The 23,742-nt window shown below is 49.3% G+C and overlaps 1 protein-coding gene across 5 annotated transcripts in view; it reads left to right on the top strand.

The window, feature by feature from the left end:
• Positions 1-23,742, top strand: part of ESCO2 (establishment of sister chromatid cohesion N-acetyltransferase 2) — a 293,480-nt gene that overhangs the window by 249,814 nt on the left and 19,924 nt on the right. For all 5 annotated transcript variants that reach the window (XM_085613127.1, XM_085613129.1, XM_085613128.1 and 2 more), the window contains one exon: positions 6,873-7,048. In XM_085613127.1, the coding sequence (XP_085469253.1) occupies positions 6,873-7,048 (176 nt within the window). The remainder of the gene's footprint in view (positions 1-6,872; positions 7,049-23,742) is intronic.

Here is a 23,742-nt window from a genome sequence, read left to right as displayed (position 1 = left end):
ACTGGCTTTAACTGGGTTTTCAAAAGCTTGTGAAATAAAACATGATTGGTATGTTTGGGGAGGGTGCAGGGACTTCTAATTCTTTTCACTTTTACCATAACAACAATTTTACCTATAGCCCAGAATCTAGGAGAAAGGAAACGCAGAGGTATGTACAGAGAAATAATGTTCTGTTTGAAGAAATAACCCATACCATTTACTACAAGTGTCCTATATTTTTGTCACAAAGGGTAGCCGGGAAACTGAACAAGATGTTGAGAAACAGATGTGTGACATTCACGTGCAAAAGCAGAATCAAAGTAGCATTATGAATTGCATTTGCTTGAACAAATATTCAATAAGATCCAGATGCAAAGAGTTGCCATAGTCCAAGTATGTCCCTGAGACAGCCTGGATAACAACTCTGTCATGGTTTAAGGAGCAACAGAATAACTTTTCCCAGTGTTCTAAAATAAAACAAATAATTGGAAGAAACTTTATTGAAAGAATCTGAAAGAGACAGTTAGTTATAGATTCCTTACATTAGAATTACCCCCAGACGTCAGAATTGTTTTCTTCTTCTCAGCAGTACCCCCGCTCGTCAGTAGGTCGCGTTCAGCGTCGTGGTCGCTGGGATGACGTTGCAGTGCCTACTAAGACGCCACCTCTGTGCGTAAACGTCAGTTCTTTCTTTTTCCCTGCGAGCCTAGCGCAGTTCCGGAGAGAGCTACCCCTTTAATCACTTTTTGACTAAGCCTTTTTTGACTTTTTGTCAACTTCTTTTAAAGTCTTCTACCCTGGTGCGCGAGGGATGTTCCATCGTCGGACCGGCTTCAAACCCTGCGAGGCCTGTCACAAACTGATATCTGTGATAGACCCGCACGGCGTGTGCCTTTGGTGTCTGGAGAGCGACCACGACCCGAAGTTCTGCTCCAGCTGCCGGGCCATGAATCTTTGTGAGAGCGGTTACGAAAGCTCTTGGAGGCCTGGCAGTCGGCTCGCCGTGGCTCCTGGTCTCACTCAATGGGAAGGTCTCGAGACCGCTCGCGGAGCCACCACACCTTGTCCCATTCCAAGTCTTCGAAGTCCTCGGGTAAGTCGAAGCACAAGAAAAAGGTGAAAGAAGCACCAGCTCTCTTCACCTTCTCCCAGTCCGTCAGCTGACGCGACGTGGGATCCGGAGCGTCGTCGTTCTAAGGCTCCGTCTTCGGGGCCTCCTTCAGGGACAACTCCACGCCTCCCTCCATTTCCGGGAGCCGGGGCGTCCCCTGCCCAACTTCATGCATTTTACGAAGCCCTCCACAGTATCTTTGGGCAGCCGGACTCTGCCGGCTTGCCTTCGGGCCCCACGGAATAGGTCGGGGTCCTGGGCCTTTGATGCCTGCGGCTCCGGCCCCTGCACCGGAGGGCGGATCCGGCGTCTGCTGTGCCCCCGGCCGATGCTGTCTCCATCATCACCCCCCGAGATGGACCCGGAGCCGTACCGATGTCGAATCAGACGCCGGAGGGTGCTTTCATTCCCCTGTTCATCCCTAATGTTCCCTTCGCCCAGAAGGGGGTGATGAGGATTGGGAGGAGTCGCTGGACTTTTTGGCAGACCATCTTGAAGAGCCGGACTGGAGAGAGGACCTGGGTGACACCAGTGGGCTGAACACTTCTCCTGACCTTAGCATGCTTTTTCCCCCTACCGTGGCCACAGAGGAGTGAGCGTCTTACGCTGTGGTGGTGCGAAGGGCAGCCGAGGCCTTGGGCCTGGAGCTCCCTTCCGTGACAGTCAGGACTAATCTTCTAACAGAGGTGCGTCAGCCTGCGGCAACCTCCTCTGAACCCCTTTTGTCCTTCAAAGAAGCACTCACGGACGTCCTTCTGGGCACCTGGTTCAAGCCTAGCACAGGGGCGCCTGTGGAAAGGAAGATTGCTCGCCGCCACTTCTCGGCTCTGGGCGACCTAGTTTTCCCTCACCCAACACCCTTTCCTCGAGCGCTTGGTTGTCCAAGCCTCTTCTTCCAAGGGCGCATTCCCTTCTGCTCCACCAGACAGGGAATCCAAGAAGCTGGATCATCTTGGGAAGCGTATGTTCGCTTCCCCCAGCTCTGCACTGCGGTCAGTGAATACCACATGCCTCTTGGGTCGATACTTCCATACTACCTAGGATACAGTCGTGCAATTGCTGCCTCAATGCCCGGAGGAGGGCTGGGCCGTTCTCTCCCAAACAGTGGCACGTGGGAGATACACAGCTAAATTTACAATTCGATGTGGATTGGATAACACTGACTCACTAGGCAGAACGATTGCCATGTATGAACCCTTAGGCGCGATGCCTGGATGAGGACGTCTGACTTTTCAGGGGATGTCCAGTGAACCTTGCTGGACATGCCCTTTGATGGCCGTCGCCTTCTTGGTGACAAGGCAGACTCTTCGCTGGAGCGCTTTAAGAATTCTCGTGCTACGGCCAGATCCTTGGGCCTCGCTGCATCTTCCCGTCCACCCCAGTCTGCTTTTCACCCCTTTTGTGGCTATGGAAGGGACACCTCACCACATCTGGCCTAGTCCAGCCACTGGTCCACACAAGCTGCCCAGCCTCTGCGTGGCTACAGCAGCGGGAGGGCCAGTCCACCCTTTCCCCTCTACAGCAGTGTCCAAGCCCACCTTTCAGGGCCACCAACGGCCAGTGTGCAGCAGCATTCGCCATCACCTCCCCCAATGGCACACCATCACGTCGGACAGGTGGGCTTTGCAAATAGTCTGAAGGAGCAACTCCCTTCCCTTCAAGACTACCCCTCGCTCCATGCCACGTCTTTCGATCGCATGTCGGAGGATCATTTGGCGCTTCTCCACCAGGAAGTTTCAGCTCTCTTGTCCAAAGGAGCTATTGAGAAGGTCCTTGCGCCAGAAGTAGGTTGTGGTTGCTATTCCCGCTACTTTCTGGTGCCCAGGAAGGACAAAGGCCTGCATCCTATTCTAGAACGCATAGCCCTCAATTGCTTCCTCTGGAAGGAGAGGTTCAAAATGCTAACATTGGCTCAGGTGCTGACTGCCCTCGACCCTGGAGACTGAATCGTGGCGCTGGACTTGCAGGACCCCTATTTCCACATCCCCATCCTGCCAGCCCACAGACGCTACTATGTGGTTCACGGTAGGCCACGAGCATTTTCAGTTCACCGTGCTCCACTTTGGCCTTACCAGTCCCCCTCGAGTGTTCCTAAAAGTGATGGCGGTGGTCGCAGCTCATCGGCACAGATCAGGGGTTCCAGTCTTCCCCTATCTCAACGACTGGCTGTTGAAGGCTGGCCCGCCCCAGGCTGTCATCACCCACCTCCAGACTACGGGGGACCTCCTGCATGGGATTCACTCTCAACGTGCCGAAGTCTCACCTGACTCCCTCTCAGACGCTCCCTTTCATCGAGAGTGGTTCTGGACACAGTGCGGTTTCGGGCCTATCCTCCCAAGCAGCGAGTCCGGGATAGTCGGGCTATGATACCGATGTTTCAGCCTGTATTCCGGATTTCGGTGAGAATGACTGAGGCTGCTGGGCCTCATGGCCTCCTGCATCCTGCTCATGGATCATGCCAGATGGCATATGCGGACTCCGCGGTTCCAGTGGGCGCAGTATAAAGGGAATCTTTCAGACTACGTCCAGATGTCGGAGGGAACTGCACAACAGCTGCAGTGGTGGTTAACAAACCAAGCTTGGGTCAGAGACCGATTACTCTACCTTCTCTAGCCAGACCTCACAGGAGTGACACATGTGCCACTCCTGGGATGGGGCGGCCATCTGGGAGAGGCGGAGATCATAGGCGTTTGATCTCCGGCGGAGTCGTGGCTCCATATCAACCTAATGGAGCCCCGGGTGATCCGCCTGGCACTGAAAGCATTTCTTCCCTTTCTCAAAGAAAAGGTGGTGCAGGTGTTCACGGAGAACACCACCGCTATGTGGTACGAAAATAAACCGGGCTGGTGGGGACCATATGTCAGGATCTTTGCCTCTGTACATGGGTGGAATATCAGGGTATGACCCTGGTGGTTCAACATCTGGCAGGTTCCCTGAACGCCACGCGTGCCTGGTAGATCACGAATGGCGTCTCTGAGGTGGTGCAAGGTCTCTTTGAGTTGTAGGGAGAGCCTTGGTTAGATCTGTTCGCCACCGAAGAGAGCGCGCAATGTCCACAATTCTGCGCGTTGGAGTTTCCAAGGTGGCACTCGCTCGGCGACGCCTTTTATCGCGAGTGGAATGGCGGCCTCTCGTCTGCCTTTCTGCCTGTACCCATTCTGCCCAGAATGAAGAAGATCCAGCGCGACCATGCCCAAGTTATTCTTGTGGCTCCAGACTGGGCATGAAGTGTCTGGTACCGAGAGCTCCTAAGCATGGCTATCAATTCTCCACTCAGACTGCCCCTTCGGGAAGATCTTCTGTTGCAGCAGCAGGGGAGGGTTCTTCACCTGAACGTGTCCGGCCTCTACCTCCTTGCGTGGAACTTGAGCAGCGACAGTTGACAGCTTTCGACCTTCCGCCCGAAGTCTGTAATGTCATCTTGGCAGCCAGACGTCCCTCCACTAAATCGGTATACGCCTGTAGATGGAATACGTTTGTGGCATGGTGCACAGCAAAGCTTCTGAATCTCTTTGCTGCCCCTCTTTCAAAGGGCCTCTTGTATGTACTTTCCTTGGCCCAGCAGGGATCTGCTCTGGGCACTCTTAAAGGCTATCTTGCGGCTAACTCTGCTTTCCTTCGGCTGCCCGATCAGCCTTCCTTGTTTAAGTCCCCTATTGTAAATAGATTTTTTTAAGGGCATTACTCATGTCTATTCTCCATCTCCTTTCATATTGTCCCAGTGGGACTTGAATCTTGTTCTAACTTATCTCACATGTGCTTCCTCTCAGGCTCCTCACTTTGAAAACTGCCTTCCTTGTTGCCATCACTTCAAGCTCTATCTTCCAAGCCCCCTTTCTACTCTGTGCATCTGGACAAAGTGGTGCTTCGAACAAGGCCTTCGTTCCTGCCAAAAGTGGTTACATCGTTTCACATTGGACAAACTATTGCTTTGCCCACCTTTTTCCCACCTCTGCACCCTTCCAAGAGGAGGAGAGACTCCACTGTTTGGACTCTAAGCGTGCACTGTCTTTCTACCTTGACCACACAAAAGATTTCCAGTTGTATGATCAACTCTTCATTGGCTATGTAGGTGCCAAGAAAGGTCGGGCTGTTCAAAAGCTTACCATCTCTAGATGGGTTGTCCTTGGTATTAAAATCTGTTAGGCTTTGGCGAAAAAGGAACCTCCAGTGGGGCTGCAGACTTCCACCACTAGAGCTACAGCAGTCACCACTGTACTGGCATGTGGAGTCCCACTCCTTGATATATGTCAGTCAGCCACATAGGCATCCTTGTACACGTTCACTAGACATTACTACCTGGACAGCCAAGTCCGGAGGGACGGCTATTTTGCCTGTTCGTTCTCCAGGACTTCCTGGTGTGAACTTCGTTCGCAGACCCTCCTCCGGGGTTGGTATTGCTGGGGTATCTATTCTAAGATGAGGTATCTATAATTAAATGTCTCTTTCAGATGAACAAGTTACCTTACCTTTGGTAACAATGTATCTGTAAGAGACATAGGCTAGTTATAGATTTCTTACCGCCCCACCCATCCTCCCCGCTCTGCGAACTGACTTCTAGGGATAGGGACTCGCTTCCAGGGCCCTAGTTGTGGTGCACCAAGTAGTCCGTGTCTTGCATGGCTCTGCGCTTCTGGTGTGGAAAGTCATGTGAGAACTTTTGTCAGCACGCAGGGGTGGCATCTAAGTAGGCACCGCCACGTCATCCCAGTGACCACGACGACTGAAGCGGAGTCGACCAACGCCAGCTACCAACGTGCAGGGTACAGCAGAGAAAAAGAAATACAATTCTTCGGATCTGGTCTGACGCCTGGGGGTAATTCTAAGGTAAGGAATATATAACCTATGTCTCTTACAGATACATTGTTACAGAAGGTAAGTAACTTGTTCTTTTGGTCTTACTAGAAGGCAAGGTATTCCGTGCAAGGATTAGGAAAGTGCCAGGACTAGATGACCACCAGTTGATAATCCACACGTTTGAGGGGCGCATCCATTTTGCCACTACCAGCATAGTTTGGTAGGTAGGTAGATCGGGCAACACAATTATTACCGTCCAGCCTAAGGATGAATATGTGTTGTCAGTGTATGCCATGAATGAAAGTAAAAGGAACAAAAAAAGGGTTGCTAATTTGGTGGACTGAATGAGGACCGCTGGGATGCCCTACAAAATAGATGCCCAAAGCTGGATTTATGAGCACTCAGATGGAAAAGAGTGAAGCAGAGCAGGACCTTCACCCCAGATCCCGTAATTAATCAGTCTAGAAATAACAGAATGGGAGGCAGTGTCAAATTCACAGAAATGTCCAAGAAGGTCATCTTTACATAGTAAATGGAGTTGTGTAATAATTGTTATTTTCCAGCTGCGAGCCACGTTGATCAGGTAAGCAGTCACGCTAATATTGTAGAAGGACACTGTATGAAAAGGACCTTGTGTGGAATAGAAATCCACCTGGATGGAGCAAAGTGGTCTATAAAGATATTTGAAATGGCACACATCCCAAGAACTTGTAACTCTTTACATTTTATTACAGAGTTCTTAATAATTTAGGCATTACATCCCAATTTGTTGATTATGTTCAAGGAAATAGCTGCAAAATAGTCTTTCACAGTATACTGTTGTGGGCATGAAAAACAATGTGTGCTCCTGAAGTCTAAATAAAGTAACATGAGTGGGATTGCTATAAGATGAATCCCGAGTGTTTCTGATCTTTATCTCTGCCTCATATAATTATACAGTAGGCATTTCTTAGCACTTTGTAATAAACATACATATACTTGGTAGGCATACCGGGTCCTGGTCGATCCAGTTCACAAAGAACCACAAAACGAAACTGAGAATCAGCGTGCCTGGCGTTGCTCTACAAAACCAGAGTCCGCCATTTGTGGAATCAGCAGAATTTGGGTATTCAGTCTCCTGCGTAGAAAGGGCATCGCTACTCGCATGATGGATACTGTCCGGTAAGTGGGATTTAAACTTTAGTCCAAAAATGGTAATTTTGTAACTGCTTGAGGGTGTGGTTTTGAAGCAAGGGGTCTGATATTGATAAATAGCCCTATGTTTTCACTGATTGAAACTTGTAACTCCGGTATTGGACAATCATGATAAGTATGCTTTATAGAACTGTCCTCCTGTAAAATCTCTCGCCACCTTAGTATCCCTTCTGTATTTTTATCATTGGTATCTCTGATTCCCAGCAGTGTTTTGGTACAAATAGGGTCATCATGGAGTCTTGGAACTTTGCTGCCTCCCGTTTTTATTTTTGGCTTTCTGGCTGATGGTTTTCAAGGAAGTTGTCTCCGGCTGAACCTTGATGTTCTGTTGGATAGTGAGACATTGGGCAAATCAGGGGCAGGGGAATAGGCAGGCAGTTATGTCTTTCTCTGTGGCACTGTGTGAGAAGATAGTGCTCACTTTAAGAAAATATAAACAGACTCCATCCTTCTGGTGTTTGGGGAAACCAGTAGAACTCTTAGATCCTGCAGCATGATGTTGCTGTGCACTTCAAAGAATTTGTTGAAGGCAAGTAATGACAGACTTTCTGATGTTGGTGTCAGGAGCGTAGCTTGGTCAGTAAGATTGGGGGGGTTTGGTATGTACCAAGTCACAAGCGGACAGAGCAGTAAACCACAACAGTCCCCCCCCCCCCACCACCACCCACCCACCTCCCTTAGGGCCATGGAAGGATTTGGATGAGACTTTAACCAGTCCCTACATAAATTACACAGAAGTTGGGATTGAATGACAGTTTGCATCACTTTATTGCAACGAAAATCCCCTGGCAGTGATCCCTTAACAGCACCAACATTTCGGTCACCACAGGAACTCTAATGATGTTGTCACTGGTAAGACAGTGGTTTAGCCCTTTAAATCCTGGCACACATGTCCGTCCTTAGTAGTCTTGGGGGGGGATGCGGGTTAGAAGCTCCCAACTCACCCGTGCCATTTTCTGTCTCTCATATTGTCAGCACCTTGGCATGAAGCTTCAAACATGCCAAATGTGGATAAAATAAAATCTGACATTTTGGTTCTGAAAAGAAGCCAATATAACATGAGGAAGAACATAATTAAATGTGTAAAAAGTATGTCAAGTAATGTTAGGAGGAGGATGAGTAAAAAAACTAAACGTATAAAGGGAAAAAAGGAGGTTTATGAAGCAAAACTGGAGCATAAGAGGGAGATGGAGCGATAGAGCAACCCAGAAGATCGGCATGCAAGAGAAGAGACTGGAAGTTCTGGCTCGGAAGGTACACATGTGAAAGCAAAATTTTGGAGTAGAAGGGGCTAAGAACACTGTACAGTCCGTGCACATGAAGAGGCATAGTAACTGAAACTAAAGATGCAGTACCAGAAAAAATATTACATTAATGTGTAAAATGAAATCAGTTAAGTGGACAGCATAAAGTAAAGGAGGGAGATTAGGAATGAATATAAGGCGAAGTACGTGTGTGTTGTATGAGCAATGCATGAACTCGCAGGCATTGTAAGAAGATAACCGGAATCTTTGAACCTTTGAATTTCTTGTTTCTGATTAAAATCCGACATTTAAAGAAAACAAAACCTGCCTTTCTTTAGAGTTATTCAGTGCAAAAGTAACAGTGCGGAGTTTCTGATGAACCCGTGATCGTCAAATCATTAAGGGCAGCACTGTTTGTAACCCTTGTAAAGTCATAGCTTGACTGATAAATGATAATAAAGGCACTTAATTGACTATATGGTATTTGTTGTGACTTCACAGACAAAGCAATATATGTTGTAACAGTAAAACTGTGCTAAGGGCTTTGGCTCAAAGGCTGAAGGAGGAAGATACGGTGTTAGAAATGCTTAGGAGTTGCATTGTTTAAAGCCAGAGCTGCTGACCTTGCAACTGTGGAACCAGGTTCAAGTCCCAACTTCACCTCAACCTGTGATTCTTGGCAAATCACTTAATATGCACGTGTGTAAAACGCCCATCGGATCTCTCGCATGACCGTGAAAGTTGAAGGAGCATGTTTTTTTCATCTCCGAATTATACTTATCTGAAAGAGACACGTTAGTGATAGATTCCTTACCTTAGAATAGATTCCTTACCTTAAAATAATCCCCAGGCGTCAGACTGGATCCAGAAAGTTTTGCTAGCAGTACCCCTGCGCGTCAGTAGGTGGCATTGTGCGGCTCCGCGTCCGTCGCTGGCGTCGTAAGCATCGAGATGACGTCCTGTAGACTATTTAGGCGCCACCCATGCATGCTGACGTCAGTTCTTTCTTTTTACGCACAAGCAAGCGCAGATCCAGTTAGAGCACGTACCTTAGTCACTTTTTGACTACCCTTTTTGAAACTTTTGTCTCCTTTTCTCCTTGGTGCACGTAGGGATGCCTGGATTTAAGTCTTGTGGGGCCTGCCGTCGCAATATGTCGGTGGCGGACCCCAAGATGTTTGCCTCTATTGCCTGTAGACTGACCACGACACCTGGTCCTGCCGGGACTGTTGGACCATGGCCCGAAGGCCTTGAGGGAGCGGCGCCGGAAGCTGCTGGAGGTCCGGCACTCGTCCCTGCACCGTTCCAGGTTCAGGGACCGTTCCCGGGAAAGCTCACGGGGCCGCAGTTGTCGCTCCTCGGGCTCCAAGTCTTCGCCCTCGGATTCGGGTAAGAGACCACACAAAAAGCCGAAGAAGCGATTTTGCTCTCTGACATCCTCCCGTCGGTCCCCGGATGCGGATGAGGGGGGCAGGGGTTCTGCCCCCGTGGCTCCTTTTGGAGCCTGGGAGTCCCACGACCTACCCGCCTTACCCGGGTCCCTTGGCGACTCCCGAACAGGTGCAATAATTTCTTGCTACCATGGACCGCCTCTTTAGGCCTCAGGCTCCCGCCGGCGCGCCTTCCGGCCCAGCAGACCCGTATCCGAATCCTGTTGGGCCGCCGGTGGATCCAGCCCCAGAAGGTCCAGCGCTGCTGGCTCCGGCCCCACTGCCACCCCCGGCAACGCAGTCGGTGCCCTTTGTTCCGCCCTTGCCCCGATTCCGTTTCCGACGCCATTTGTTCCTTCTTCGACCCCAGCTCTGCTGCCACGGTCTGTTCCCCATGTGACAGAGGTGGAGGACGACTGGGGGGGATCCGAGGACCCTCTTGCCCGTCAGTGTGACTCCGAGCAGGACTGGGTGGACGACTTGGAGGACGCCGGTGACCTGGATGTTTCCTCTGACCCCGGGTTTGCCTCTCCCCCGCCTGAGGAGGGCGCCTCCTACACGATGGTGCTCTGTTGGGCAGCTGAGGTTTTAAACCTTGACCTCCCTACGATGGACCTTAAAACTAATCTCCTCACTGAGGTGCTCCAGACGGTGTCCGCTTCGTCGGAGCCCTTGCTTCCATTCAACGACGCCCTCATGGACGTCTTGTTGGGCACTTGGTCGCGGCCAGCTACAGGGACCCCTGTGGATAAGAATGTTGCTAGGCGTCCCTGCCTGGCACCTGGTGACCCCGCGTTTCTGACCACTCATCCTATGCCTTAGAACCTGGTTATCCAAGCCTCGACGTCTTAGGGTGCCTTTCCCACGGCTCCGCCTGATAAGGACTCTAAGAAGCTGGAACAGTTCGGTAAGCGTTTTTTCTCTTTGCCAGCTTGGGGCTGCGGTCCGTGAACACCGCCTGCTTTTTAGGCTGCTATTCCCACGTGGTGTGGAATACGGTTGCGCAGGTGTTGCCTCAGTGTCTTGAGGAGATCCACGCTGTGCTGTCCCAAGCGGTTGCTGAGGGTAAGGATGCGGCTAAGTTCGCCGTTCAGTGTGGTTTGGACACCGTGGACTCACTGGGTAGGGCGATTTCTACGACTGTGGCGCTTCGTCACCACGCCTGGTTGAGATCTACCGGGTTTTCGCCAGATGTCCAAAGCTCGCTCATGGACATGCCCTTTGATGGCACTCGCCTGTTTGGCGATAAGGCCGACAGTGCACTGTAGCGTTTTAAGGACTCGCAGGCCACGGCCAAATCCTTAGGTCTTCCTGCAAAGAGCTCGGCCACTCCTGGCTTTCGTTCCTTTCATGGCCACGGCAGAGGGGCCCAGGCACGTTCCTTCCGCAAGCCTGTGCAGAACCAGCCTCAGCGCAGGGGTGGGTCTGGGAATTAGCGTGCGGGTCAGTCCACCTCCGCTGCTTCTACCGCCAAACCTTCCTAATCCGAGTTTTGTGGAGCACCCCACGCCAGTGGGTGACAGGATTCACCACCACCTCCCAGACTGGCGCGATATCACATCGGAAAATGGGTGTTGCAGATCATCTGCAGGGCTTACTCCCTTCCCTTTCAGTCCTACCCTCCAGCCATGCCACCTCGGTGCCACCGCATGTCGGAGGATCACTTGGTACTTCTCCAGCAGGAGGTCACGGCCCTCTTGGCCAAGGGGACCATTGAGTGCGTTCCTGGGCCGGAAGTAGGGAGTGCTTGTTATTCCCACTACTTGCTGGTCTCCAAGAAGGACAAGAGGGGCCTGCGCCCCATCTTGGACCTCCGAAACGTCAATCGCTTCCTCCGTAAGGAGAAATTCAAAATGCTGGCTCCTGGCTGCCCTCGACCCTGGAGACTGGATGGTAGCGTTGGACGTGCAGGACGCATATTTTCACATCCCCTTCCTGCCGGCGTTACCTGCGGTTCACGGTAGGCCAGGAGCATTTTTAGTTTGCCGTGCTCCCCTTTGGCCTTACCAGCGCCCCTCGGGTGTTCACGAAGGTGATGGTGATGGTCGCAGCTCACCTGCACAGGTCGGGGGTATCAGTCTTCCCTTACCTCGATGACTAGTTTTTGAAGGCGTGCTCGCCCCAGGCACTCGTCAGCCACCTTCAGACTATGGCCGACCTCCTGCATTTGCTGGGGTTCTCCAGCAACGTGCCGAAGTCGCACCTGAGTCCCTCTCAGAAGCTCCCCTTCATCGGAGCGGGTCTGGATTCAACGCGGTTTCGGGTTTATCCTCCCGGGCATCGAGTCCGGGATATTCAGGCTATGATTCCGATCTTTCAGCCTCTGTCCCGGGTTTGTCAGGATGACCCTCCGGCCTCTGGGCCTAATGGCCTCCTGCATCCTGCTGGTGACACATGCCAGATGGCATATGCGGGCTCCTCAGTGGAACCTTGAGTTCCAGTGGGCGCAGCATCAGGGCAACCTGTCAAATCATGTCCAGATCTCGGAGGGCACTGCACGACAATTGCAGTGAGTGGTGGCTCACAAATCGCGATTGGGTCAATGGGAGATCACTCTCCCTGCTCCAACCGGAGCACACAGTGGTGACGGATGCGTCCCTCCTGAGATGGGGAGGCCACTTGAGAGAGGCGGAGATTAGAGGACTCTGGTCTCCGGCGGAGTCCCGGCTCCATATCAACCTTTTGGAGCTTCGGGCAATCCGACTTGCACTGAAGGCATTCCTTCCCTCTGTCCAGGTAAGTGTGGTGCAGGTGTTCACGGACAACACCACCGCCATGTGGTATTGCAACAAACAGAGCGGGGTGGGGTCCTGGACCCTATGTCAGGAGGCTCTGCGCCTCTGGACATGGCTGGAACATCAAGGCATTACTTGGTAGTTCAACATCTGGCAGGTTCTCTGAACGCCAGGGCGGACAAACTCAGCCGACGGTGCTTGATGGATCACTAATGGCGTCTGAACTCAGACGTGGTGCAAGGTCTCTTTCAGAAGTGGGGAGAGCCTTGGTTAGATCTATTCGCCACCGAAGAGAACGCTCAATGTCATCAGTTCAGCGCGTTGGAATTTCCAAGGCGGCACTCGCTAGGCGATGCTTTTCGTCGCGAGTGGAGTTGCGGTCTATCGGATGCCTCTCCGCCTTATACCACTTCTGCCCAGAGTGCCGAAGAAGATTCGGCGTGACCGGGCCCAAGTCATCCTTGTGGCTGCGGATTGGGCACGAAGGTACTGGTATCCCGAGCTACTCAGCATGGTGATCGATCCCCCGATCCGACTGCCTCTTCGGGAGGATCTTCTGTCGCAGCACCAGGGGACAGTCCTCCACCCGAACCTGTCCAGCCTCCACCTCCATGCGTGGAGATTGAGCAGCGACAGTTGACAGCTTTCGATCTTCCTCCCGAAGTTTGTGACGTCATTCTGACATCCAGGCATCCCTCCACTAAGACGGTATACGCCTGCCAGTGGAACAGGTTTGTGGCATGGTGCACAGCAAAGTCTGTGGATTCCCTTTCTGCCCCTCTTTCTGAGATCCTTCTGTTCCTGCTATCCTTGGCCCAGCAGGGTTCTGATTTGGGCACTCACAAAGGTTATCTTTCGGCCATCTCCGCCTTTCTCAGGCTTCCAGATCAGCCTTCTCTCTTTAAGTCCCCGGTTGTTAACCGTTTCCTGAAAGACATTACACACACGGTTCCATTCATAATGCCTCAGTGGGACTTAAATCTTGTCTTGACCTATCTGATGTGCACTCCTTTTGATCCCCTTCATAACTGTCCTTTACGTCTTCTCACTCTCAAGACGGCTTTTCCTGGTAGCTATCACCCCTGCCAGAAGAGTGAGCGAGTTCCAGGCTCTTTCTTCCAAACCTACTTTCCTTTCTGTTCATCCGGACAAGGTGGTGTTACTGACCCGTCCTCCTTTTTTGCCAAAGGTTGTCACGCCCTCCACATCGGGCAGACCATCACTTTGCCCACCTTCTTTCCGCATCCTTCAAGAGAGGAGGAGTGGCTCCACCGTCTGGACCCAAAACGTGCGCTCTCGTTCTATCTGAAGCGTACACAGCAGTTCTGGGTGGATGACCAGCTCTTTGTTGGCTACGTAGGTGCCAAAAAGGGTCGGGACGTGCACAAACAAACCATCCCGCGGTAGGTCGTTCTGTGCATCAAAGCATGTTACTCCTTGGCTAAGAAGGAGCCTCCTGTGGGACTGCGTGCCCATTCTACCAGGACAACTGCAGCCACTACTGCCTTGGGACGCGGCGTTCCCTTGCAGGACATTTGTCAGGCAGCTACGTGGGCCTCGCTGCACATGTTTACCAAACATTACTGCCTTGAAAGTCAAGTCCGGAGAGACGGCTTCTTTGGCCGTTCTGTTCTCCGTGACTTTCTGATGTAATCTGTTCGCAGACCCTCCACCAGGGTTGGTATTGCTGGGGTATCTCTTTCAGATGCACAAGTTACTACTTGTGTAGCGATATATCTGTAAGAGACATTAGTTAGTGATAGATTCCTTACTACCCCACCCATCCTCCCCGTTATGCGAACTGATTTCTAGGGTTAAGGTCATCCCTTTCAGGGCCCTAGTTTCTTGGCACTAGTGGTCAGTTTCTTGCATGGCTCTTCGTTCCTGGCGCGGAAAGTTGTGTACAAAACTGACGTCAGCGCGCATGGGTTGCTCCTAAGTAGTCTCCGTGACGTCATCTCTGCGCTTACGATGCCAGCGAAGGACGCGGAGCCGCACAACTCCACCTACTGATGCGCATGGGTACTGCTAGCAAAACTTTCCGGATCCATTCATGCGCCTGGGGATTATTCTAAGGTAAGGAATCTATCACTAACGAATGTCTCTTACAGATATATTGTTACACAAGTAGTAACTTGTGCTTTACATTGCCCTCGTGGATTAATATTGCACACCCATGACTTAAAGCAAGTGACGTCCTAACCTTGCTCCAAGGTGTGCTGTTGGCAGAGTGAAGACATGGGGGCTGTAGGACTGATTTTAGAATTTGTATCCACAATGGAATGTGGTAAGGAAATTTGGCAGGGAGGTAGATCTTGGTCCGCAGATTATGGATTTTGTGATTTGGTGTAAATCCGTTCAGTAGTTTTTGACAAATTAAGGTTAAAAAATATTTATTATCTGGACAGTTGAGATCAAGGTACTTTTGTGAGAGTCCCTCAAGCCTATATCTTTTTTTTTTTTTCGAAAAAGAGCTTTCTGATTGGTCCAGGGAGCTTTTTTTTGTTACCTTGGACCATCTCATGTGAGTCATACTGCCGCTGGACTGAGCGCTCTGATTGGCTGGCAGCAACATGAGGAAAATCTTGCTGGCAGCTATTACAGGACTTTGGGACGAAGTCCCTTCTCCTGAAATGGTATTAAAAAAAATATATAAGGGGGCAGGATAAGGATACCCTGCCACCGCAGGCCGTAAGGAAGGGGGACCCAGAGGGCCCTCCCAAGCAAAAATGGAAAACAATTCAGCAAATTTTGCTGCAATCCAGTTTGACTCGGGGAGGGAGGGGAGACCACCAAAATGGCGGCCCTGGGCACATTCTTTAATTATGGGGAAGGGGCATGTGCGCCCCCCTCCTCCCCAAAAAAAGTTATTTTAGTGATTATGATGAAATAGGGTAAATAAACGCCGACTTAAAGGATCTTATAGATCGGTTTAGTCAAATGTCTCAAGTAACATGACATTGTTTAGGTTGAAAAATAGCAACCTGTTTGCGCTTTTTCTGCGCAATTATTTTGCTCTTTAGCCTACTGTTTCTCTCCTACCTTACAGGCTAAACCTCCGCATCTCTTTCTCTGAATTCACTTTTACATTGCTAATACAAAAACATGAGCCATAGTGCCTAATGGCTAGCGTTGCCTACTTTGGAACATGGGGAAATAAGTTTGAATCCTGGCCTCAGCTCAACGTATTGTGATTCTGGACGAGTCACTTAATTTCCCTGTCCCTAAAATGGGAAAGAAAAGTGTAAGGTTGTCTGGTTCTGTTGTAAAGCACTCCAGTGCTGTTGGGCCAAATTTGTGCTATAAAAAACTGCACCACAAAAAAATTGTTCGTACAAAATGTCAAGAATCCTTGCTCTTTCAACAAGTGTTTCCACTGATCAACATACATGCCACAATGCACACTGCTCTTAAGTAGGCATTTTTTAGCTTTTTTTTCAAATTGAAGTAATGTCAAATTTGAGCAATGGGCATTCCATTCGTTCTAGGTATGGTTTGGGGAGCTGACTGAGTTGGAGTGAGACGGCATGCTTGGCGCAATGCCAGATCTATTGGCTTTGCAAATGCTTACTTTCCTGGTAAGCTAATCCCCAAGTGTTGGAATGTGGATCACTCCCACCTCCTCTTGCCTCTGCTTTCAACTCGACCCCATCAGCTGGTTAAAAATAAGATGAACCCACAAAAATCCGAAATCTCAGATGAAGAACCTAGCTAGTAAAAAAGAAGAAAAGAGGTTTTCCGCTCAGAGTTAGAAAAAAATGGCAAGAAAGGAAAAATGTCCTTTCTTGAGTCCCCTCTCACCAGGGCTTCCCCACGGTGACATGTTTCATCATAGGGGCCATCCCAACCCGCTGCGGGTTGGGGCCTGCTATAACTTGCGACACTACGTAGGAGCACTTATTGTGAGTGACTATGTGTAGTGCGGTGGTGTAAGTGGAGTGGGTGAATTAAAAAATATCGAACTAGTGGGCGAAATAGTTTTATTCTGGCTCCTAGTTGATCTGTTAAAAACATGGTCGTCTCTAGGGATCCTGTCTGCAATGGGTCAGGGGTCCCTAGTGGACGTCAACTAGTTTCGAGCTTCCCCAGTGCTCTTCTTCAGGACAAACGGGGTCCAGCCAGGGAGCAGCAAACCACCACAGAGAAGCTCTCCTTGAACCCAGACAAAAAAGAAACACCATACAAGACAAAAGACCAATTTGTATAACCACTTATAACATTGCGTCAAACAAGGTGACCAAGATAATCAAAAAACACTGGCGGACACTGAACAGTGCAAACTTAGACATACCTAGACCTATGTTTAGCCACAGAAAAGGGAAAAATGGAAAAACCTAAAAAACTACTTTGTCCATACTCGCCCCAAAAACAACACCAAACCTGATGGGCAAAAGACCCTGCACACTTTACCTGCCGGACATTACCCATGCAGTAACTGCAGTGTTTGTCACCTGACGTCAGCCACCAAAAAAGTGGCATTCAACAATGAAATGACCTGGGAACTACGCAGTTTTACTAATTGCAACACCACCGGGGTAGTATACTTGATCACCTGCAACCTTCACTACATAGGGATGACCACAAGAAAAGTGAGTACTAGGATTGTCGAGCACCGCAGTAACATCAGGTGCAAGCGGGTGACAACAAAAATGGCACATTTTATTGAAAAGCAACACACACCCAACGACATGAAATGGGTGGTCCTTGAACATGTCAAAAGCAATGACAACCTTGAGCAAAGATTTCTCGAGAAAGAGCAACGCTGGGTTTTCAAATTGTGTACCGATAGCCAAGGTCTTAACGACAGCATTCCGTGGGGCCAGTTCTCAAGATGAAACCACACATGCATCATACTACTGAGTTACCTATTTCTCGTTAACACCTTAGTCAGGGCACACCATATTCATAAACCCACTGCTATACCAACGGGGCCCTTCATGTATTGTCACACTCCCCGAATTATGAAAGAGGTAACAGAAGCCTTCACGAATATTCATAACCTTTTTTGTAACTAGAGTACCCCATATAAGATAGAGGTAACATAAGCCCTCCTTTATCCACAAACTCATTGGTAGGCACACCGCGTTTGTCTACATGTACGTATTGTTTTCCTTCCCTTTATGTGATAATTCTCATTAACATATATTTTCTCATCACTTTTTTTTAAATTACAATCCATTATTTCACATTAGGCACCTACTGCTGCAAAGTCCACGCACTTTTAATACTCCCAAAAAGGCCGTCCGTCTTAGCCAAACGCGGCGGCTATTTTATGAAGATTTCCGCTCTAATCTTCACTGTTTGACTAGGCGGAAACACTTCCTACTTAAAACCTGCACCCGGCAAAGACTCGCTAATATGAGGTCGCAAGGGAAAGCAGGTGAACAGGCCCGAGAGGATATTATCTCCAAGTAAGTTGATTTCCTTTGTAGGACCGGGCAGCCAGCGGAAACAACCACAGCGCACCAGCCCCGTCTTTTTCCTTAGCAACGAAGCTTTCAACAACACTTTGTCCTGCTTTTTTCTTCCATAGCGTTCGAGACCAAACCTCTCAAGTCCCTCAGAGACCATGAAGCACAATTTTGCTATTTAACCAGTATGTTGTTTTCTCTATACATGTGTTTTTTTTGTCGTATTGTTTGTCTTTGTTCAGACCAGTTGCGGTTCTATAATTTATCGCACATTACTAAATATCACCATAGGAACTACAAGAGGCATTCTTTTATGTTTTTGAGTTTCACTAAGATAGCTTGACTTGATATGAGAACGTAACTAAAAAACACCTGTCGTTAGGTCGTCATGTTTTTATGGGCAATGTCATGTGGTGACTTTTTTGTTTTTAACTTGTACCAGGCACTGGTTGACGATGTCACAATCATATGTGGCTGAATAAGGAGTGTGTATTGTTTTCTTAATACACACGGCTAAGCTTGTGAGAGCTTTGAGGATACACACCCTGTGAGAAAGTGGCTCTGTGTATACTGTTCCCAAATAGGTACAGTGTGTACAGAGTCCACAGTCCCCAGAGGTTTGGCAGAGGTTAAAGTTGGATATAACCTTACTCTCTAAAGTGGTTGCTTGGTCGAGCAGTAAGGCAGTATCGGAGGACAGTGTAAAGCATTTGTTGTACACACTCAGTCAGCAAATGGTCTCACACACTCAAGAACTGAACTCTAGGCCAATGGTTTATATAAAAAATATATGGTTGTTTTATTTTAGAACCAACAATAGGCATCAAAATATACTTTCTCAGAATGAGATGCTTTAGTTAAATACTTTTGCAATATGCAATTGACTTTTGTAGGTAGTAGTTACAGGTTGTTGCAATAGGCAACGCAATTTCAAACACAATAGTACATTGAGCTCAATGTGAGTTTTAAGTTATTTGCAATAGATTACTTTCAGGATTACTTTTCTAACTCCAGGACTGGATCCTGGATTCAGTCCTGGGGCAGTTCTTAGAAACAAGTGAGTAAGTTCGTTTTAGTTACTGTTGTGATTTTTAAGCAATATTTTGCTATTTTAAAAGTTGACACTTAGAAGAAATTTCTTAGAAAACAGTCAATGGTTCCCTATTCAAGTTACGGGTAAAGTATGTTCTCGTTATTTTTGTTATCCAGGGCTGAGCTCTTAGGCTCAGTACTGGGACCTCTATCTAAAACAGGTAAGTAATTACATTTTCACAGTTGGTACGATTTTGAAAGAATATTTGTAATTTGCAAAAATCGACAATTAGAAGAAATTTCACAGAAAAACAGTCAATGATTTCCTATGGAAGAAAATTGTTTTAGTGGCAAGTACGGTTGTGAGTACTTTTCAGGGTCAGTGCTGGGCACCAAGATCCAGCACTGGGATCTCTCCTAATATCAGGTGAGTATTTCCGTTTTCATTACTCGATTGATTTTAGGTGAATATTTTCAGTTTTAGAAACTCCACAGAAGAAATTTCAAAAGAAACCAGTCAATGTTACCCTATGGAAGAAAAGTGAGTTATCGGCTTTTGGGTAAGTACTTGACTGGCAGAGTTAAAGTTCTGGGCACAGACTCTGGGGTCTCCCAGGGTCAGGTTGGTACAGTTGTTACACCCTCCGCGGCACTGGGGCGGCCGGGTGCAGAGTGAGTTAGGCCCAATGTTATACTATGGGAGGCAGGGGGGCGTTGGTTGGTGCCTGCTGACTAGCTGTGGGAGCTGGACTCCTGGTCACTTGCTCAGGGCAAATGGGGAAGTAGGTAGGAGTAGAAGTTACACTGCCAGGGACACTCGAACGGCTGGGTGCAGGGTGCTTTTGAGCCTTCGGGCGCTCAATGGATTTCAATGGGAAAGCTCTAGGACGAACAAAGGCTGCAAGCTTGGGGACGAAGATTCTTCAGGTGCCACCACCACTTTGAGAGGTAAGTTGGGTAGTTGGAGGATAGGTAGGTACCCAGGAGTCCGGCACAGGGGGCCACAGGGCGCCGGGTGCAGGGGTGCCTTTTGATGTCGGGAAATCTTACCCTCTGTTGATCGCGGTTGGGGGGGTCCCTGGTTCTGCGGCTGCAGGCGTCGTCCGGAGCGTCGAGGTGGGTCCTTGGGTGGGACGTCCTCGGGGTCTTTGTCCACTCCGGCACAGGCCAGGCTTGGCGTGTGCAGGGTTCGCGGTTCCGGGCTGATGCCAGGGGTAACTTGTTTTGAGCAGAGCCACTGCTCATGGGAGACCCAGATGCTCGGAGTCACAAGGTAGCCAGGTCCTCCGGGGTTTGTGAGGTTGCTGGCCACAGAAGGTGCCGGGATTTAGCAGGAGCAGGTTTGAGGGTCAAAGCAGTTGGTGTCTTCCTCTTCTTAGCAGCTGCACGGCAGGTCTTCTTTCTTCTTGTTCTTTGCTTTTTCGGAATCTGGAATCTAAGGAAGGAAGGTTCAGGGTGCCCCTAAATACTAGATTTAGGGGCATTACAGGTAGGTAAAGGGCAGGGACCAATGGGTCCCTTTCCTGTGGTGGGTACACCCCCATCCTGTCACTCTCCTGTGGGAGGGGGGCAGTAGCCTAGTCCTGATTGGGCAGGGCTTCCCATCTTCAAGATGGCGAGAGCCCGGATATGTGCTTCGCCTCGCCTCCCCCACCTGAGGGGTGGGGTTGGCAGAGGCTGGCACATCCCCTGTCCTTACTTGGGGTTTCTGGCCAGTTTTCCCGCCAGAGTGGGGGTCAGAACCGGTGGGGGCCAGTTTGCTGGGTACAGCAAGTGGCCTGGAGAAGCTCACAAAGGCGACATGCCTTTTGAAGCTTCCCCCTGCCCATCCTGGAGGAGGAGACCTAGCACCTCGCCCAGGATGTGCATTGTTGCAGGCCCAGGAGAGCGGGGGCTCTCCACCCAGGGGTCCAGCAACATGTCTGCTGTGTGGCAGCCTAGGCAGCCTCCCAGACAAGACGTGGATTGTAGGTTAGGTTTCAGGGGGCATCTCTAAGATGCCCTCTGTAGTGCTTCGTACATTAAATCCCACACTGGCATCAGTGCGGGTTTAATGTGCTGAGAAGTTTGATACCAAACTTCTCAGTCTTTGGTGTTGCCATTATGGTGCGGTGGAGTTCGTGTTTGATGAGCTTTCAACAGCATATACTCTTAAATGGCAGGACTGCACTTACAGTGCTCAGGAATGGACCTGGGTACTGTAGGGGCACAGGGCTCATGCTCCTGTGCCCACACCACTGGCATAGGGCACCCAGCTAGAGGGGTGGCTGATGTATGCCAGGGCAGTGTAGGTTGTGGGCATGGCACAGGGATGTGTGCCATGTTGACTCTTTGTTTTGTCTTGTACCCAGACACTCAGCCTGCAAGGGCAGTATGTTTGTGTTAGGGTACAGGTCCGCCAAGGGTGGCACAATAAGTGCTGCAGCCCTTAGAGGCCTTTCCTCGTCACAAGACCCTGGGTACCTAGGGCACCATTTACCAGGGGCTGACATGTGGCCAGGGTTTGCCAATTTGGGGTTTTAGGGAAGGAACATGGGCCCTGGGCACCTGATTGGCAGGAGTCCAGGGCACACTCAGTCAAAGTACATTCAGCAATTCAGCAAAAAGTGGGGGCATACCATGCAAGAAAGATGGCACTTTCTCACACACCCACAATGGATGAGTGAATTGTTGCATTGCGGTTTTAAGATTTCACCTACACCACATGGAGTAGGTTGTACGTGATAATGTTGTTTTCATTTCTATTTACAGATACTATGTGATCATTGTTTCGTATGTATTAACCTCGCTTGCTTAATATTTGCAGCGCCACCATTTTTCCGGCAGTTTAGGTCACTTTAGGCGTGGTACACACAGGGCTGGACACTGTTTGTCCTGAAGAAGAGCACTGGGGAAGCTCGAAACTAGTTAACGTCCACTAGGGACTCCTGACCCATTGCAGACATGATCCCTAGAGACCGACCCCATTTTTAACATATCAACTAGGAGCCAGAATAAAACTATTTCGCCCACTAGTTAGATATTTTTAATTCACCCACTCCACTTACACCACCGCACTACACATAGTCACTCACAATAAGTGCTCCTACGTAGTGTTGCAAGTCGTAGCACGCCCCAATCCGCAGCGGGTTGGGATGGTCCCTATGATGAAGCATGTCACCGTGGGGAAACCCTGGTGAGTGAGGGGACTCAAGAAAGGACATTTTTCCTTTCTTGCCATTTTTTCTGACTGAGCGGAATACCTCTTTTCTTTTTTTACTAGCTAGGTTCTTCATCCGAGATTTCAGATTTTTGTGGGTTTATGATTGAATTGGGAGGGTGGACCTAGCATATCCCTCTTTGTCCCCCCGTTTTTTGATTTTGTAAAAATAAGATGAAGCAAGCGACCTAGCAACAACTAAAAATCTGAATTTACTTGCTGTCCCTTGAATCTTTGTACAGGATATGCCGAGAGGTTTTCATTTTAACAATCAAGCGATTCTTGATGCTCTTTTCTTTGCAGTCAGAAGACCCCCCCCCCCCCCCCCAAGAAAGCGAAGGAATTGGGATAGTCAGCCTTCCATTATCACTTTGAAGGACTAGTTGTGTGTGTGAAGACCATTAGCACACCCTGACACATCAGAAGACATCTGATGGGGTGGACGAACTATGTGGCTGCAGAGCATATTTTTAGGGTTGCACTCAATAACACTCTTTGCTAAAGCATAAAAGCTATGTCTCGGTCATATATTGAGATTATTGAAGGTGAGTACTGTGTCAGTGTATTCAAGTTCCAATCACTTTACCACTTCCTGGAGTGAACTTTGACTGCTCACTCTTTCCACTTTTGAGAGACAAATTTACAGAATGAATAACATCAAAATGGAATTAAATAGTCCTAAACCCGGAAACCCCAACAAAAATTATCAGTATCTAACATGGATACTGCCCAGGTTACCATCTGCTGCCACATGGCCCATAGAAAGTCTCACAATCTACTCCTGTCTTTTTGAGAACTTCGAAACATACTCAAAACAGGAATGAGTTATAGTAAAACGAAAAAAAAGCCTTGGCAGGACCCTTAAAGTGGGCAACTCATGGGAGTGGGTCAGACAATGCTAGATGTGGGCTTTAGTCATCAAATTTAGTGACCTTGATGACTAATCTCTTTAACACTCCACCTAAATACACTGGAAATAAATGTGGTATTCTAAATCTTGGCAGAGTCCACAGCAGTAACTTTTGTCTAGTAGGATAGTCCCTACTCCTTTGCAATCGAAATCCGATAGAGACTTCTAGCCACAGATTCCTTACCCTGGAATTCTCCCCAGCCGTCAGACTGGATCCGGACATTGGTTTTGAGCAGTACCCATGCGCACCGGTAGGTGGCGTCCTTCGGCTCTGCTTGGTGTCGTTTGCGTCAGAAATGACGTTTGCGGTGCCTGTATAGGTGTCACCCAGGCAAGCTGATGTCATTTCTTTTCTTTCTGCACCAGCCAGTGCAGATCTGCGAAGAGCAACCCCTTAGTCATTTATTGACTGTGGTATTTTTGCCGTTTTGTCGACGTCTTTTTGAGGTCTCCCCTCCGGTTGTGGCAGAAATGTAATCTAAGAAGGCCAGCTGCAAGCTCTGCAGCGCCTCTCACCGACAGACAGACCCGAGTCTTGTTTGCTTCTGGTGCCTCGAGCAGGACCACAACCCGAAGGCATGTCCCAGCTGCGAAGGCCTTGAGGGAGCGATCCCTCAAGCTTCTGGAAGCTCAACGTGCGACGCCGAGATGATCAAGGTCCCAGTCGAGAGAAAGGAAACAGGGGCACTCGGGTAAGTCG

Source organism: Triturus cristatus, chromosome 6, assembly GCF_964204655.1.
Source record: "Triturus cristatus chromosome 6, aTriCri1.1, whole genome shotgun sequence".
Lineage (NCBI taxonomy): Eukaryota > Metazoa > Chordata > Amphibia > Caudata > Salamandridae > Triturus > Triturus cristatus.
This window is presented reverse-complemented; position numbering and strand designations above follow the sequence as displayed.